The sequence below is a fragment of the Talpa europaea genome (genome assembly GCF_964194135.1).
Source record: "Talpa europaea genome assembly, chromosome: 16".
Taxonomy (NCBI): Eukaryota; Metazoa; Chordata; class Mammalia; order Eulipotyphla; family Talpidae; genus Talpa; species Talpa europaea.
The window spans coordinates 27,604,475-27,623,711 of record NC_140084.1 but is presented as its reverse complement, the minus strand read 5'-3'; the positions used below and the strand labels follow the sequence as shown (position 1 = coordinate 27,623,711).

General features: G+C 38.5%; 1 protein-coding gene across 1 annotated transcript in view; it reads right to left on the bottom strand.

The window, feature by feature from the left end:
• The window catches only part of TDRD12 (tudor domain containing 12), a gene marked incomplete at both ends in the record, with an annotated part of 96,251 nt that overhangs the window by 18,589 nt on the left and 58,425 nt on the right, over positions 1–19,237 (bottom strand). The window contains 8 exons of the mRNA XM_084256852.1: positions 3,844–3,943; positions 12,086–12,306; positions 12,437–12,576; positions 13,509–13,626; positions 14,222–14,350; positions 14,587–14,778; positions 16,722–16,849; positions 17,335–17,491. Of these exons, the coding sequence (XP_084112978.1) occupies positions 3,844–3,943; positions 12,086–12,306; positions 12,437–12,576; positions 13,509–13,626; positions 14,222–14,350; positions 14,587–14,778; positions 16,722–16,849; positions 17,335–17,491 (1,185 nt within the window). The remainder of the gene's footprint in view (positions 1–3,843; positions 3,944–12,085; positions 12,307–12,436; positions 12,577–13,508; positions 13,627–14,221; positions 14,351–14,586; positions 14,779–16,721; positions 16,850–17,334; positions 17,492–19,237) is intronic.

Sequence of the window (19,237 nt, the reverse complement as noted above, 5' to 3'; positions counted from 1 at the left end):
ACTCCAAGCTCAAGTACATAATCAACCAGTTTAGTAAAGCAGGATACAAAATCAACACAAGCAAATCAGTAGCCTTCCTATATAGGAAACAATCAGAAGCATACAATATATAGCAAACAATCAGAAGAAATCAAGAAAACCATTCCTTTTATAATTGAAACAAAAAAAATCAAATACTTGGGAATAAACCTAACAAAAGAGGTAAAGGACCTATATGAAGAAAATTATAACACATTGTTAAAAGAAACAGAATAAGACACAAAGAAATGCAAAGACATCCCCTGCTCATGGATTGGAAGAATTAACATGATCAAAATGGCCATCCTACCAAAAGCAATTTACAGATTCAACACTATTTCAATAAAGATTTCAAAGACATTCTTTAACGATAGAACAAATATTGATGAAATTCATATGAAACCACAAAAAACTTCAAATAGCCAAAGTTCTCCTGACCAATAGGTGGGAGAATGGAGGTATCACACTCCCAGACTTCAAACTATACTACAAAGCCATAATAATTAAAACTGGAACAAAAACAGACACACAGACCAATGAAATCAAATAGAAAACTTAGAAATAAACCCACATATTTATGGACAACTAATCTTTGACAAAGGTGCAAAGAACAGGCAATGGAAAAAGGACAGTTCCTTCAATAAATGTTGCTGGGAAAACTGGATTGCTACATGCAAAAAATGAGGCCAGACTACAACCTCCCATCATGCACAAAAGCCAACTCAAAATGGATAAAAGGCTTGGACATAAGATCTGAAACCATAAAATATATAGGAGAAAAAAAAAGGCAAAATACTACATGATATTCATCACAGTAACATCTTCAAGGACACATCCCTCAAAGCAAAGAAAGTAAAGGAAAAGATGAACAGCTGGGACTACATGAAATTAAAAAGCTTCTGTAAAGCAAAAAGAATATTAACAGAAACAAAGAGACACCCTACTGATTGGGAAAAATTTTTGCATACAATACTACTGATAAGAGAATGATCACAAAGATCTACAGAGCTAACCTGACTCAACAAAAACAAAGTAAACAATCCAGTGAAAAAATGGGTAGAAGAGCTAAAAAGACACATCTCCAAAGAGGAAATGCAAATGGCCAACAGGAATATGAAAAAATGTTCAACATCACTTTAATCAGGGAAATGCAAATCAAAACCACAATGAGATACCACCTTACACCTGCGAGAATGGCACATATTAAAAAAACAGGAAATAACAAGTATTAGTGAGGATGTGGAGAAAAAGGAACTCTCCTACATTGCTGGTAGGAATGCAAACTGGTCCAACCACTATGGAAAGGTGCAGAGAAGTTCTTTATACTACTAAAAATGAAGCTTCCATATGACCCAGCAATTCCATTCCTAGGGCTCTAACCAAAGGACACAAAAACATTAATTCAAAATGATACCTGCACCAATGGGTAAAATATGGAGACAACTCAAATGCCCAAAAATAGATGACTAGATCAAGAAGATGTGGTCTATATACACAATGGGATACTATTCAACAATCAAAAAAGATAAACTCATGCCATTCACAGCAACATGGATGGAGCTAGAAGGAATTATGCTCAGAGAAATAAGCCAGAAAGAAAAAGAAAAAAATCAGATGGTTTCCACTATGGAGAGCTGTGTGGAGATTTCTGGACCTACTAAACATAGAGCTTCCATATGATCCAGCAATTCCACTCCTAGGTATTTACCCAAAGGACACAGAAACATCAATTCCAAAGAGCACCTGCACCCCTATGTTTATAGCAGCACTATTTACAATAGCTAAGCTTTGGAAACAGCCCAAATGCCCAAAAATAGATGACTGGATCAAGAAGATGTGGTACATATATACCATGGAATATTACTCAGCATTCAAAAAAGATAAACACATGCAATTTGCAGCAACATGGATGGCGCTGGAAGGGATCATGCTCAGCGAAATAAGCCAGAAAGAAAAAGAAAAATACCCGATGGTCTCACTCATAGCAGGAATCTAGAAAACTTAAATAAGGGACCAGGAAAATGAATAACTATAAGAAAGTGAAAATCAAAATCAACAAAAAACTATGAACAAGAGACACTTTTTGGGGGGTAGGGGGGGTGGGAGGGGAGGGATTGGGGTCAGAATGGGGGGGATGCAATTGTATGGGGAATATAAAAATAAAATTTATTATTAAAAAAAAAATCAGATGGTTTCACTTATAGGAGGAATGTAAGGTAACCAAATAAGGGATCAGGGAAAAAAATTACAATAAATTAAACAAAATTAATAGGCAAATATTAATCAGAGATACTCTGCAGGGGAGTGGGGAAGAGAGAGATCAAAACAGGGGAGGGAAGCCTAGTGGTGCAGCGGTTGAGCGCTGGGTTGCGAAGCTGCCCGCAGCCTCCACAACTCTGGTTCGATCCCTGGCCACCGGGCGAGGGTCCCACATGGCACGCAGACCTCTCCTGATGCCCGCTGTTCTCCTCAGCAGTGAACTTTGTCTGCCTGCTCTGCTCTCTGCCCTGACTCTGGTGAATTCTCTTGCCCTCCTGCGCTTCTGACTGTACCCACTGCTTACATAAATAAATAAATAAATAAATAAAAAACCAGGGGAGGGAAGAACACAAGGGACTATGGTGATGGTGCATGGGCAAACTGGTGGTGAGAATTTTATGGAGATTGCACCTGAGAGGAGAAAACATGCATTATACAAAAAGGAAGAATGATCTAAAGTATATACATAAATTTGAGAAAGCAAGTCGAAAAAAATCTTTGGGACTCTAGGATGGGCAAAGTTTTTTATGGCATGGACAACACAAAATATAAAATGAAAAAGTAATAATGTATATTCTATCAAAATAAAAACTTTTACTTTTCAAGTGGGAGAAAATATTTGCAAGATACCTCTGTCTGTCTGTCTGGCAAAGAATATCCAGAATAAATACCATGTGGTGTTTATCTTTTTCCTTCTGACTAATTTCAGCTAACATAATCCTTTCCAGCTCCATCCATATTGCCACAAATGGCATCAGTTTATCCTTTTTGGTTGTCGAGTAATATTCCATTATATAAATAAACCCCAACTTTTTGATCCATTTGTCTATTTTGGGGCATTTGGGTTGTTTCCATATCTTAGCTATTGTAAATAGTGCTGCAGCAAACATAGGAGTGCAGGTTTCCTTTTCAATTACTGTTTTTCGGTCTTTTGGGTAGACTCCTAGGAGTAGAAACACTGGATCATATGGTAGATCCATTTTTAGTGTTCTGAGGAGCCTCCACATAGCTTTCCGTAGTGGTTGGACCAGTTTACATTCCCACCAGCAGTGTAAGAGGGTTCCTTTATCTCCACATCTTCTCCAGCACTTGTTTCCTGTTTTTCAATGTGGGCCATTCTTACTGGAGTGAGGTGGTATCTCATTGTGGTTTTGATTTGCATGTCCCTGATAACTAGTGATGCTGAACATTTTTCATATGCCCGTTGGCCATTTGCATTTCTCCTTTGGAGAAGTGGTGGTTTTTAAGTTCTTTTGCCCATTTTTTGACTGGGTTGCTTTTGAGTCCCTAATCAGTTACTTTCTGAAAATATAACTAAAAATCCCTAAATTGATGAAGTGATTCATCCATTTTCCCAATTTGATCTTGGTTTTCTGAGTAAACTGGAGCCCTAAAATAAGTCATCTTATAAGGACCTGTGCCTATTGCCAAACACCCAATGGTACATTAATACTGAACACTGGGGGTCATAACACATTCTATTAAGATTCTGCTGTTTAAAAAATGAAAGATAGTGATTAAAATGACCATTAATCATTCAACAAAAAGATATTTAACAGAACATACTCTAATATATCCAGATGTTGGTAGAGCTTGGTTTGAAAACTTCCTTGGCATGTCTAATTCTGGATTAATGTGGTGTCGATCAGGACAGATCCTTTTGTCTCTGGGGAAAAAAAAGTAAACAGATTTCAAAACTAGTTTGCTCATGTAAATCAATCTAACTGAAACTAGAGAACTTGTATTCCAAACACTTTAAAAATTAAATACTTGAGCTGACATTGAGAATATGTGAACTCATGAAAAGGTATAGTGAAAATGTAATTAGCACTGAATAAACTTAAAAGAAAGCATTACTTCATTATCACCCTAGGCATTCTTAATTGCAATATATAAGTGAGCAAAATGTATTTCTAAAATAAAGACTATGGATTAGAAACCACACCATCACACACAATAAAGACAAATTAACCTTGAAGCCATAAGTAATTTTTTAACCCAAACTGAGAAGTAGTTGAAGCTTCAGATACAAAAGCCAACTTATTTTTAAAGGTATAAGGGAAACCGCAGCTAAAAACTTGCTTAATGTACCATAATTCTAGAATGTTAATGGCAACAGAAATCTTAAAATGAAATCAACCTAATCAGTACATATTAGATTCCTACTACCCAGTCCCAGTTGCCTCTTTATCAAGTACTAGAAAGTGTCTGAATCAGTGAGCAGCCCCCATGACTGTTATCTCCACACTCCAAATTGATTTATAGAACCAATACAGTTGCTATCAAAATTCCAGCAGTTTTTTTAAAAAAAATTGACCCATCTGCTCTAAAATACATAAAAAAATACATATACAATAGACTTAAAGTGGCCAAAACAATATTGAAGAGCAGTGTCGGTGGAGTCAGATAGCAGATTCCAAGACTTACAATAATGTAAATATAGTGCCTGAGAAAACCCACTAGTGACAGCGAAGGATAGACAAGCAGAAGCATGGAATAGAAAGAGTTCACAAATATACCACATGTACCATCATCTGGTTTATGTCAAAGGCAACAATTCAGTGAGAACACAATGCTTTAAGTAAATAATGATGAAGCAAGTGGTCATCTGTATGGAAAAAAGCAAACCTTGCCCTATATATCACACTAATAACTAAAAATTAATTGTAGGCAAACAATGGGAATAAAGAAAAATACAAGCGAACAAGTAAGCCCTCCTGGGAATAATAAGCACAGAAGGAAAGTCAGCCTGCAGAACCCAACATCACAAACAGAGAAGAATATGTCAGTCTGACAAATAAAGAATTCAGAATATGGGCCTCCCAGGTGGCGCAGCGGTTGAGTGCTGGGTTGTGAAGCTGCCCGCAGCCTCTGCAGCGCAGGTTCGATCCCCGGCTGCTCCCCAGCCACGGGAGGAGGGTCCCACATGGCTTACAGACCTCTCCTGCCGCCCACTGCTCCCCTCAGCAGTGTACTTCGGTCCTTCTGCCTGCTCTGCTCCCCGCTCTGGCTCTGGTGAATTCTCTCACTCTCCCGCGCTTCTGACTGTACCCAGTGCTTGTATAAATAAATAAATCTTAAAAAAAAAAAAAGAATTCAGAATAGCCACAATGAAAACACTTAAAGAGCTAAGAAAAAATGCAGAAAGGGAAAAGATGAGAGTAATATAACCAACGAACAAAGGAGAATGAATCTTAAAGAAGAAAATAAAGGAATTGCAGGATGTTCAAAGATCAGTAGAGGAACTAAAGCATTCTGGAAGAGCCATGAAAATAAATGGAATAATGAATTAGTACTCTCGAAGATACAAATAAAAGAATCAAAAAAGAAAAGGAAAAGAGGTACAGTGGAAAAAGAATGAAAAAACACTATGGGCAAAAAGAGAATGGAGTGACATGTTCAACAAACTCCAACTCAAAAATGCCAGCCAAGAATACTTTATCCTGCAAAGCTCTCTCTCTTTTCTCTATGAAGGAAAAATAAGGACCTTCTCAGACAAATAAAATCTTCAGAAATTCTTTACTACAAACCCACTCCAAAAAATATTGCAACCAAAAGAATAATGAATAGGAAGAACAGAATAAGGTAATGAGTAAAAACACAAAATGATGAACAAAATGGCAATAATCAGGAGCCTCCCCAGCGGCACAGCAGGTTGAGTGCTGTGCTGTGAAGCTGTCTGCAGCCTCTGCAGCGCGGGTTCAATTCCCAGCCAGACAGAAAGAAACCCATATGGTGTGGCAGACCTCTCCTGCCTCGCCTGCTGCTCCCCTCACTAGTGTCTTCAGTCCGTCTGCCTGTTCTGCTCCCCGCTCTCTCTGGTGAATTCTCTCACCCTTCTGTGCCTCTGACCTGTACCCCAGATCTTGTATAAATAAATCTTTTAAAAAATTTTTTTAAAAACTGGCAATAATCACCATATATCAATAATAACCCTAAATGGACTAAACTCATAAGGTTCGAGTAGTAGGCTATAATAGAAACGGAATCCAACCTTCTGCTGTCTCCAGGAAACACACCTAACTGCAACAGATAAACACAGATTTAAAGTAAAGGGTTGGAAAACAATTCTATAAGCAAATGGACCCCAAAAGAAGGTGGAGTAGTCATACTTATAGCAGATAAAACAGACTTCAAACTAAAAAAAGGTGACAAGACACTGAAGGACACTACATGATGATCAAGGGGACAATAAAACAGGAAGACATAACACTCATCAATGTATACTCACTAAATGAGGGAACTCCAAAACACTTGACAAATATTATCATCTCTCAAAACAGACATTAGAGAAAATACATACATAGTAGGAGACTTCAACACTCATCCTCACCAATGGCTAGATCAAAGAGACAAAAAATAAACAAGGACGCAACAGTCCTAAATAAAGACCTAGACCACATGGACCTACAGGACATTGGCCTACAGGACATGGGCCTACAGGACATCTACAGGACATTGTACTCACAAAAATCTGAATACACATTTTTCTCAAGTGCAAATGGATCATTCTCCAGGACTGACCACATACTGGACCACAAGATAAACATCAACAGATACATGAAGATTGAAATCATACCAACCATCTTCTTGGATGACAAAGGTATCAAACTAGAATTCAACCATGAAAAGATAGCAAGGAACCCTCCCATTTCATGGAGTTTGAACCCCAAACTACTAGAAAATGACTGGATTAATGAGGAAATCAAAGAAGAAATTAAAAAACACCTTGAGACAAATGATAACGAGGACACAACTTTACAGAATGTATGGGACACAGCAAAAGCAGTAATACGAGGAAAGTATACAGCAAAACAGGCCTACATCAAGAAGAAGAAACCTAATCTCTCATCTCAAATAACTAGAAAAAGAACAATAAAAACCCAAAAGCCAGCACAAGAAAGCAAATACTAAAATTCAAGCAGAAATAAATGAAATAGAAAAAAAAAAAAAGACAATCCAATCAATCAATGAAACCAAGAGCTGATTCTTCAAAAAAAAAATAAACAAACTAGACAAACCTCTAGCAAGGCTCACAAAGAAAAAAATTAAGAAAACTAAAATAAATAGAATCATAAATGAAAGAGGAAAAATTACAACAGCACAGCAGACATCCAGAGAATAAGTAGAGATTACTATGAACACTTACATGCAAACTAGCTCAATAATCTAGAAGAGTTGGACATATTCTTTGTATATAATCATCCAAAGCAGAACAAAGAAGAAACAGAAAACCTAAACAAACCAATTACAAGTAATGAAATGGAAAATTTAATCAAAACCCTCCCCCAAAACAAAAGCCCAGGTCCAGGTGGTTTCACAAGTGAGTGCTAAACAAATATTCAAAGATGAACTGGTGCCTATCCTATAAAACCTCTTCCAAAAAATTGAGAAAGAAGGAATACTACCAAATACATTTTACCAACAGAGACAACACACAAAAAAGAAAAATACAGGACAATCTCCCTAATTGTCTGAACACGATGCAAAACACTAGCAAACTGATACAATAACAAATCAAAAGGATAATACACTATGACCATTTGGGATTTATTCCAGAGACACAAGGGTGGTTCAATTTCTGAAAATCAATTAATGTAATTCAACACATCAACAAAAAGAAAATGAAAAATCATATGGTTACATCAATAGATGCTCAAAAAGCATCTAATAAAGTCTAACATACATTTATGATGAAGGCCTTCAAAATATATACCTTAACAACAAATCCACAGCTGACATCATTCTTAATGGTAAAATACTGAAAGCCTTCCCTTTAGGATCTGGAAGAAGACAAGGATGTATACTCTCACCGCTGCTTTTCAATACAACACTGGACATATTAGCTAGAGCAATTATGCAAGAAAAAGACATAGGAGGAATACAAATAGGTAAAGAAACATTGAAACTATGATTATATTCAGATGATATGATAATATATAGAGAGCATTCTAAAAAACTCCACGGAAACTAATTAAAACAATAAAACAGTTTAGTAAAGTAGTAGGTTAAAAAAATCAATACAAAAAATCAGTAGCCTTCTTATATGCAAACAATCTGTCAGAGGAGGAAAAAATTAAGAAAACCATCCCATTTACAATTATACCAAAGAAAATTAAATACATGGGATAAACCTAACAAAGAAAGTGAAAGACCTATACAAGGAAAATGATAAAACACTGTTAGAAGAAATAGAAGACACAAAGAAATGGAAAGGCATCCCCTCCCATGGAGCAGAAGAATTAAAAATTATCAACATGGCCATCCTACCAAAAGTGATTTACAGATTCAATGCAATTCCAATAAATATCTCAACTGTGTTCTTCAAAGAAATAGAACAAATATTGCTGAAATTCATATGGAACCACAAAAAATGACAAGCAAAGCTCTCTTGATTAAAAGGGAAAATGGAGGGGGGCGGGAGGGGAGGGATTGGGGTCAGAATGGGGGGGTTGCAATTGTATGGGGAATATAAAAATAAAATTTATTATTTAAAAAAAAAAGGGAAAATGGAGGTATACACTCCCAGACTTCAAACTATACTACAAAGCCATAATAATAAAAATAGCATAGTAATGGAATAAAACAGACAACAATAAACTCAAATTGGAAGTTCAGAAATAAAGCCACACACATGTGGAAAAGGACCAAAGAATATACTCTGGAATAAGGAAAGCCCCTTTAATAAATGGTGCTGGAAAAACTGGACCACCACATGCAAAAGAATGAAACTCGACTCGCTTGTACCATACACAAAAACCAACTTCAAAATGTCTAAAAGACTTGAATTTAAGACCAGAAACCATAATATATAGAAGAAAACATAAGCAAAACACTCCAGGACATAAGCCTCAGTAGCATTTTTTGAGGTCTCCATAAGCAAGGAAAACAAAGAAGATCAACAGCTGGGACTAGAGCAAATTAAAAAGCGTCTGTACAGCAAGAGACAATAACCAAAATGAAGAGGCACATTTCTAATGGGAGAAAATATTTGCACACCATGCAACTGATAAAGAACTGATATCAAAATCTACAAAGAGCTTACATAATTCAACAAAAACAAACAACCCAGTCAAAAAATAGGCAGAAGAGCTAAAAAGACACTTTGCCAATGAAGAAATGCAAATGGCCAATAGACACATGAAAAAATGTTCATCATCACTAATTATGAAGGAAATGCAAATCACAACCTCAACGAGATACCAACTCACACCAGTGACAATGGCCCATATTAAAAAAAACTGGCCAGGGCCTCCCCGGTGGCGCAGCGGTTGAGCCCTGGGTTGCGAAGCTGCCCATGGCCTCTGAGGCGCCAGTTCGATCCCCGGCTGCTCCCCGGCCACAGGAGGAGGGTCCCACATGGCGCGCAGACCTCTCCTGCCGCTCGCTGCTCCCCTCAGCAGTGTACTTCGGTCCTTCTGCCTGCTCTGCTCCCTGCTCTGGCTCTGGTGAATTCTCTCACCCTCCCGCGCTTCTGACTGTACCCAGTGCATGTATAAACAAAAACAAAAACAAACAAACAAATAAATAATAAATAAAACATGCCTCTATAAAAAAATAAATAAAATAATAAATAAATAAATAAAAAACCCCAAAAAACTGGCCATAATAAATGCTGGTGAGGATGTGCAGAAAAAGGAAACACTCTTACATTGCTGGTTGGAATGCAAACTGGTCCAACCACTATGGAAAACTGTGAGAACCTATATATACAATGGAATACTAATCAGCAATCAAAAAAAGATAAACTCATGCCATTTGTGGCAACATGGATGGAGCTGGAAGGATTATACTCTGAAATAAGTCAGCAGTAAGAAGGAAAATATTGGATGGTTTCACTTATAGGAGGAATAAAAGTAAATCAAACAAGGGATTAACAAAAGACAAAATTAGAAGGCAAACTATAAATCAGAGACATTCAGCAGGGGAGGGGGAAGGAGAGATATCAGAATAGGGCTGCAGAGAAGACAAGAGACTATAGTGATGATTCACAGGTGATGTGGTGGTGGGAATGTTATGGGGATTATATCTGAGGGGAAAAATCAAACATTGTAGAAAAATGAACTATGTAAAAAAAATTTAAAAAATAATTCTGTATGAATTATACACCTAATGTGAAAACTAAAACTGTAATGTCTCTGGAAGAAAATATAGATAGTATCTTCATAACCTAGAGATACACAAGTATTTATTATACAAGGAGAAAAAGATAGGATATAAAATAATACTTTAGTAAAATTTTTTTTTGCATGTTTATTTATTTATTTATTTGTTTGTTTTTGTTTATACATACACTGGGTACAGTCAGAAGCGCGGGAGGGTGGGAGAATTCACCAGAGCCAGAGCGGGGGGGGGGGGGCAGAGTAGGCAGAAGGACCGAAGTACACTGCTGAGGGGAGCAGCGGGCGGCAGGAGAGGTCTGTAAGCCATGTGGGACCCTCCTCCGATGGCCGGGGAGCAGCCGGGGATCGAACCGGCGCTGCAGAGGCTGCGGGCAGCTTCGCAACCCAGCGCTTAACCGCTCCACCACCGGAGAGGCCCTACTTTAGTAAAATTTAACATGCGCTTGCTAAATGACTATTAAAAGGGTGAAGAGGCATGTCACAGACCAGGAGAAGATATTCTCAATATATATAGTGTATATATATATACACACATATAGTATATATAGTATCTAGATATAGTATTATATCTATAGTGTTTACATCTAAATACTACATCTATAGTATTTACATCTAGAATAAATCACTCCTACTAACCAATAAGAAAAAGATAGAACGGTTCATTTGAAAAATGGGTGAAAGACCCCTATGTTTATACCACTATTTACAGTAACCAAGATATAGAAACAACCTAAATGCCCCAAAATCAGATGAATGTATCAAGTTGTGGTCTATACACAATGGAATACTAGTCAGTGACCCAGAAAGATAAAATTCTTGCCTTTGTGGTACTATGGATTGAACTAGAAGGGAAAAAAAGTGGAAAAAAGCCAGAGAGAGAATAAATATTGGAAAGTGTCACTTTACATGTGGACCATAGAGAAACAAAAGGGTCAACCTTTAAAACCAATCCTTGAACACTGACCATCTGAGGAGAGTGGAAAGGGGAGGGGTACAAAAGGGAGGGAAGAGGGGAGCATAATAGACTATGGTTGATGACCATGGTGCTTTGGTGGTGGAACAGCTATGGTGACTATGCCTGAGGGGAGAAATCTTATACTGACAAAAAAAAAATTAACAAACATAAACAAAATGGGAAAAAGACTGGAACAGGCAAATCATTTTTAAAAAGGATGGCAAAAATGTCTAGCGAGCACATGCCAAGACATTCAGCATCATTAGATATTAGGGAAATACAAATGAAAAACACATGGTTTGCCACCAAACCCCAAGAATACTAAGTGCTGGTTGGTGAGGACAGGGAGCTCTCACACCTACAGGATCATAGAATGGTCAATCATTTTATAAAAGTGAAACATGTTTATTCCATGACCCAGTATTTCTACTCCAAAGTATATACCCAAGAGAAATGGGTGCATATTTCCACAAACAGACACACAGAAGAATGTTCACAGAGGCTTCATACATCATAGTCCAAAACTGAGAACAGCCCACAGGTCCACCAACAGGAGAATGGATATTTTCATACAATGGAAAACTGAGCCACAAGCAAATTGGGGAAGGCGCATGAGGGACCTTCAGAGCTGGCGGCACTTTACACAGTGTGTAAGGATGTATCAAGCTGTAAATCTATATGTGTACTTCACTGCATGCTATATCTCAATCTTGAAAGAGAAATGGCTTACTTGCAAAAACCAAAAGCCTTAAGATATGGACAAAGAGGCCTTTTGGCTTTTCTATCTTCTTTGGCTTCCAGAACCCCAGCAGTGAACTCATATAGCTCTGCTGGAATCTTGGCATCTGCTCGCTCCAAGTAGCGCAGGATGCCCACCGCATGGCATGCATTCCTCTCTGTCAGCAACAAGATTGACTTGGCTTTTTTATCTCCCTGTTCTGCAGGAGAACCCTAAAATTGGGGTGAATAAAGGAAGTAAAACATCCATTATCAGTCTAGATGATGAAACTTTGTGGACTATGAATTTGCCATTACATGGAAAATGCAAGTGGAAGAGTAAGATAATAAAAATTAGCCAAACCTGTTCAGTTAAACTCTGAAAATTATCAGACATGCAATATAGGCGTCCACCAAAAATTTTTGGTGAGGAAGGAAAGCTGAAGTGAATCACACACGTGGCATCAGTGATGGTCAAGAGAGGTATGCAATCATCAGTTAAGGCTGGAAAAAAGGATCCCGACAGTTTCAAATGATGCTGAGTTTTACGACATTTCCTCTACAGAGCAATTCCAGTAATCATACTTCATTGCATTTCTAAGTAAATTTTTTCTTTTTAGAAGCAAAGAAACACTTTCATTTTTCTGAAACGTCACAGTCCAGGTATCAAACTCCAGGGAGAAGTGATCTCCCATTTAGTTTGAAAAAGATCTTTCTATTATACATATATACCCAGACTGCCCATATATACTTTACACTCATACATTTTGGCTTGATGTCTCTAATATTATACTGGATAATTATTTATGACCCTCCTACATCATAGGCATGTGTAAACACATACCCATGTGCACACACACATACATACACATACACAAATGGGCCAGTGATCCTCAAGCTGAAACTCCAGGAAGCAGATCTAGAAGAAGGGTTCCTGCAGGCTGATCTGAGAGCCCTGGGGGCAGTGAACTCCAACTCAAGATCAAAATTCCAGTGAAGGTGGGCCTCCCCGGTGGCGCGGCGGTTGAGTGCCACGCTGTGAAGCTGTCCACAGCCTCTGCAGTGCAGGTTCAATTCCCCGCCGGCCAGGGAGAACCCCACATGGCGCAGCAGACCTCTCCTGTCTCACTCGCTGCTCCCCCCAACAGTGTCTTTGCTCCGTCTGCCTGTTCTGCTCCCCGCTCTGGCTCTGGTGAATTCTCTCACCCTCCCATGCTTCTGACCTGCACCCCAGTTCTTGTATAAAAATAAATAAATCTTTAAAAAAAAAATCCCAGTGAAGGTTATGTTCATTTTGAAATTAACAATGCTAATAAATTCTCAGTAACCTGAGAACTGATGAGAAATTTGGAAATAAGATCTAAAAATGAAGTGAAGACATGATTCCTATTAGGTTATCCTTCTCTAAGTACAAGTAGATATATTAATACACTTACCTAAGACAATGTGAGAGCCAGAACTTAACTTTTTCTTCCACTGTTCTAAAATACTTTTTAAGTTAAAAATCATTTCTTTATGCATTTTCAAGCAAAATATTGAACTGCTTTCTACTACCTAACGATAAAACCGAAAAGGCAGGTTCAGTCAGGAATACAAACTTGAAGTCAACTGTTTCTTCAATAATTATTGATATAAACCATTAAAAATTATCTGTGAGGGTATTATACCTTTCTGATACACTAATTCTACAACATGAGATGATTGTAAACTTGAATAAAATTCCAAAATTCTTACATCAAAAAATTTGCTTAAGTACAACAAATATTTTGCTAAAGCTATTTTCCTTTATCTTATTTTTAAAAAAAGGTACAGAAGAGGAAAGCATTTCTTCATGAATCAGATCCTTCCTTGCAATGCTCCATGCCAGGACAAAATATATACATTGCTCTGTACCCCTTGGAGAACATTCGCTTCAAGGGAAAAGCTGACAGCCCACCACACACCATGACTCCTCTCCTCAATGTCAAGCCTCTTGCTGTCTTTTTACACTATCAGAACTCTGCAGCAGGACCTACTCCTCTTCTGACTGATGTTAAACTTATAAAATGTTATTCCTGTCAAATAATTAACTACCCAGTAATTTTCTGATAATTCTAGATTCAATCATAGTTTAAACAAACAGAATACTTTTATGAGTGGGAGGGCTTACCTTACACACCATTTCTGTTTCAGCGACAGAACAGGTGAAGATTAAGGTCTTCTGTGCCTGACTTGGGATGAAATCAAGTGTTTGGAGCAAAGTAGAGGTTTTTTCACATTCTAGGCAAAGATGCACTATCTGGTAATAAAATACAGAAACAAAGTGATTTAAAAATGCTCAAGGTACCCCAGTTCCACTTTTCGTAAGTTAATTATGACGCTAATAGAATGTGTAGGAGGCAAATAAAAATGTATATGCACCATTACAGATTTGTTGATGGAACTAAGTCTACAATCTTTTAACAATAAGCAATAAAACAGAGGTTACTTGAGTGTATTCATTAGCCCCTGCGCCACACCCCCATGGTTCACTACCTGCTGGACACTGCCATAGAGAGCAGCCTCTTCCATGGCCGTGATCACAACACAGGGGTCATTCATGAACTCTTTCATTAAATGCTCTATGTGTCTGTTCCAATGAGCTCCAACTGCAACAATCTGATGTGGTACAGATTCCCTTTCTTCACCTTCAGTATTTTTTTTAAAGTTATCTAATATAGCAAACATCTAAAAAAAAGCATAATTAATTTCATTTTTATTTCAGAAAAGAAATATTTAGTCTGACAACATAAAAGCTAAAGGATTTTATATTTTCTGTTTTCAGAGTAAGGAAGTCCTTTCCAGACAGAAAAATCTCAAAAGGAAAAAATAGTATCAACAAAATTAAAACACAAACATCATCTGGGTAAATACGAAAATATGTAACAAAGTATTAACATTCTTATGTTAAAAACGTCAACAACTGATGAGAAAAAGAATATCTCACTGATAAAAAGTAAGCAAAGGAAATGAAGCAGCAGCTCACAGAAGAATAGGCACACATGGCCAGTATGAAATCATGCTCAACTGAAGTAATCAAGGAAACACAGATTCAGTTAATAAGCTGCCGTGTTTAACAATCAGACTGGAAAAGCGAGCTGCCCCACAGCCTCCTATTGCAGGGGTGCAGGAGTGCGGTATGGGGGATGCTGCTTCAGGAAGGGGAAACTGGGCTATGTCTTTACAAAGGCAATTGTATACAGTGCAGTATACGGACATCAGTTTTGCAAGTAAAAAATGAGTCTTTCAGGGCGTTCAGAAACCCTGTACAGGCCCACACAGTCAGCAGTACAAAGCCTGAACTTGCTCCCAAACAACGCTCTTGGCCACTATATCACAATGCTCTCAACCAATGCCTTATAAAAAATAGTCATAGTCTTTGATTCATTAATCTCCTTCCTAGGCATTTATCCCAAGGGAAATGTGCAAGGAAGGCTAAATGTTCTTTAGCCACACACACACAAATGATAACACACGTCCAAATATAAGATAGTTTTGGGCCTCCCTGGTGGCGCAAGGGGCTAAGCATCTCACTATGGGGTGGTCCGCAGCCTCTGCAGCATGAGTGCAATCCCTGGCCGGCAAGGGAGAAACCCACAGGGCAAGGCAGACCTCTCCTGTCTTGCCCCCTGCTCCCCTCAGCAGTGTATTTCAGTCGATCTGCTGGTGGATCCTCTCACCTCCACCCCCCATCTCTGGCCTGTGCCCCAGCTCTTGTATGCATAAATAAATCAATCTTAAAAAAAAAAAAAGACAGTTTTAAGATAAATAATGTTATACCCATAGAGTCAATTACCATATGGCCAATAACAATCACACTGTAAAATAGTAACAATATTCATGATGTCTGCTGAAAAAAGCAAGTTACAAACTAGCATAAAAGAAGGTCCTGATATTGTTATTTGTATTAGTTAACAGACACAGGAATTGTGACACAGGAATCACAAAAATGAAACGTTTGGCATTTTGGTAATACTTGAGTGTAAGACTACGGAAACTGGGGTTTTTCAAGCGTTCTCTATTTCTCAAGTTTTCTAAAATAAATTACTGCTTCCATAGTCAGAAAAATACTACTTAAATATTTTTTTAAAAGATTTATTTTTTTTATGCATACAAGAGCAGGGGTGTGGTCCAGAGGTGTGTGGGGTAGAGTAAGGGTGGAGGTGGTGAGAGGATTCAACAGAGACTGGAGGGGGAGCAGAACAGGCAGACTGACTGAAATACACTGCTGAGGGGAACAGCAGGCAAGACAGGAGAGGTCTGCTGCACCATGAGGGTAAGCTCATGGCCAGGGATTGAACTCATGCTGCAGTGGCAGCAGATAGTTTCATAGTGCTGAGAGTTAACCCCTTGGAGGTTAACCAGGGAGGCCCTACTGAGATATTTTAGAAAACTTACTTGGGAGAGAATTTTTGCTTTCCAAAGACAACCCAGAACACTGGGAAAGAAATTTCAAATAAATGTTCTCTCTTCTTAATTATAAGAGTTTGTTTTAGACTAACCAGCTTCTTCTCCAACTAGACTCTTTCACTGATTCCTAAAAGCAGTTAAGACATATATGTGTGTGTGTGTGTGTATTATGTATACATATTTCTTAAGAAGAATGTCATCTAAATGGATAATATACTTACTTGTTCATTAGCTTCAAGAAATAATACTTCCACCTCATCCAAAATTAGGTGACAGAGTCTAAGAAATAATAAGCTTTGATATCTAAGAAGTCTCATGAGGCTATGTGGTGTTGTAACAATCACATCACCTACATTTTTTAAAAGAACAGACAATTAACATTTTAGATTTTCCACAGGTTTTTCTAACATTTGGAAATGTTAGCTTCTACACGCTTTCTAGAAATGCCATCTAGTGAAACAAAAATCTGTTTTTCTTACTAGAATGGTTGAGACAACAAGCTTCCCTGCCCAAGCTAACCCTGTGATTGTCTGATTCTCAGAAGCACCAGATTCTGTGCTCCTAAGAGGCAGGAAGGGTTTTAGTCAGCATCTAACAAACAGGAGGTGTTCAGTAAATGAACTGGAATAAATGAATAGTTGATAAATAAATCATGTGGTTTTCTCAACGACCCCTTCCCCATCCAGACTGGCAGTAACGGACAGGTGAGGTCTGGACTAGTGGCCACTGGCTGCAACAGCACACAAGCCCAGTGTTTTATGTGGCTCCCCTGCCTGCCTGGTCATGTCCACATGTTCTCTAAGGGAAACCAAACAGCTTGGAAAAAATGCTTACAACCCCTTGGAAGCTTCATATTTTTGGCTTCATCTTTATGGAGTCCGATTGTTAACAACACAGGGTGAAGAGGCCTGGAGGACATGCTATAGTCTCCCAATAATTCAAAAATAAACTGAGCCTTTTTCCACCCAGGGCACACGATGACTGCCAGAGGCTGTAAAGACAAACAAATTCATGTAATTCTGAAAAAAGTTAAGAACACAGGATATATGAGGCATGCAAACCATCCTTTGCACAGAGTAAGCAGTAAAATTTCTGCTTTCATCATGGTCACACAGGTTAAAAAAGTTAAAATAATTTTACTAAAATGAACTTAAGACACATTAACTGATTTTTCCTATTGCTTACAATAAGCCCTTCATATGTATTAATTCATTCAGTCCTTAAAACTCTTTTACAGAGGGCCTCCCCGGTGGCACAGCGGTTGAGCACTGGGTTGTGAGGCTGCCCGCAGCCTCTGCAGCGCCGGTTCTATCCCCGACCACCGGGTGAGGGTCCCATGTGGCGCGCAGACCTCTCCTGCCGCCCGCTGCTCCCCTCAGCAGTGTGTTTCGTCAGTCTGTCTGTTCTGCTCCCTGCTCTGGCTCTGGTGAATTCTCTCACCCTCCCGCTCTTCTGACTGTACCCAGTGCTTATATAAATAAATCTTAAAAAAAAAAAAACAAAACTCTTTTACAGGGAAGCAGCTATTACTGTCTCATTTCACAGAGGAGGTGCCTGAGGTACAGAGAGGTGAAGTCAGTCACCCAAAGCTGCACAGCTAATATATGGCAGCAGCAATAGGATTTGGAGCCAGGTGTCTGGCTCTAGTGCTCCTTGATCCTAAGCATAAGAATGAAGCAACTGCCTCCTGATAGGGGTGTTAGAAACGGTTAACTTTTCCTTAGGAGAGCTGTTTCCTTCTACAGCACCTTCCTTTCTATACCACCATCTGAATTCAGCCCTCCTCCCTTCAACAGAGACCTCCTCAATGTATACTGATAGCCAAACATCTCCCTAGGCCCTCAATTCACTGAAAACAAGAACGAGCCTCCTCGTTCCTTCAGGCAGATGCAGGTGAGTGCTAATCTCCAGGCATCAGGTCCAAAACAAACTGACGTGGAGACACCAGAGTGGACACCAGAGGAGAGACATGGATGGACATCCCTTCCTGGCCCCAGCCAGGGTTAGGTCCCAGGACAAGCTTGCCTCTCTAGGGGTCAGCTGTTAGCTAACCGAGGGATATATATGCACCTAGTTTTATAAATGAATATAAAAAAACATTTAATGCAGATATCCAAAGAGAAATAATTAAACTATGTGGCATAATAGAAAAGCGAGTATCTTTTATAAGTGCAAGTGTCTTTAAGTGTCTTTTCCTACTATTTTTTCACCTTGTAACGAGTAACTAAACCATTTGCCATGTAGCCTTTGTGATAGGATCTGAGTTGGAAGTCTTACATATATCAGCTCACCTAACAGCCCAGCCCAGCTAAACAGATGTTGTTACCTCACCATGATTTGTTCTTCACTAACCCCCCCCATTTCTCTCCTTTCCATCACCTTTGAGATTCTTACACACATGAAAAATAAAGCAGGAACATTAAACAGTGTGGAGAACCATGGAATAATTTAAAGAATATGGAAAAGAGAGAAAACCTAAATTCTAATCCTAATTTTTCCACTTGTCAGCTGTTAAGAATTTATGTCATTAACTTCTCAACAATTTAATTTCCTCATCTATGAACTAGTGAAAACAATACATACACAATCTGGACATTTCATAAAGTTGCCATGACAATTATGTGAATCAAATCAGTGAAATAATTTCATAAACCACATATTCATCTCTAAGGACCAAGACTCTCCTGACTCAGTCGGTGGCCCCCACCTTGGGTCTCAAGGTGAGAATCAGTAAAAG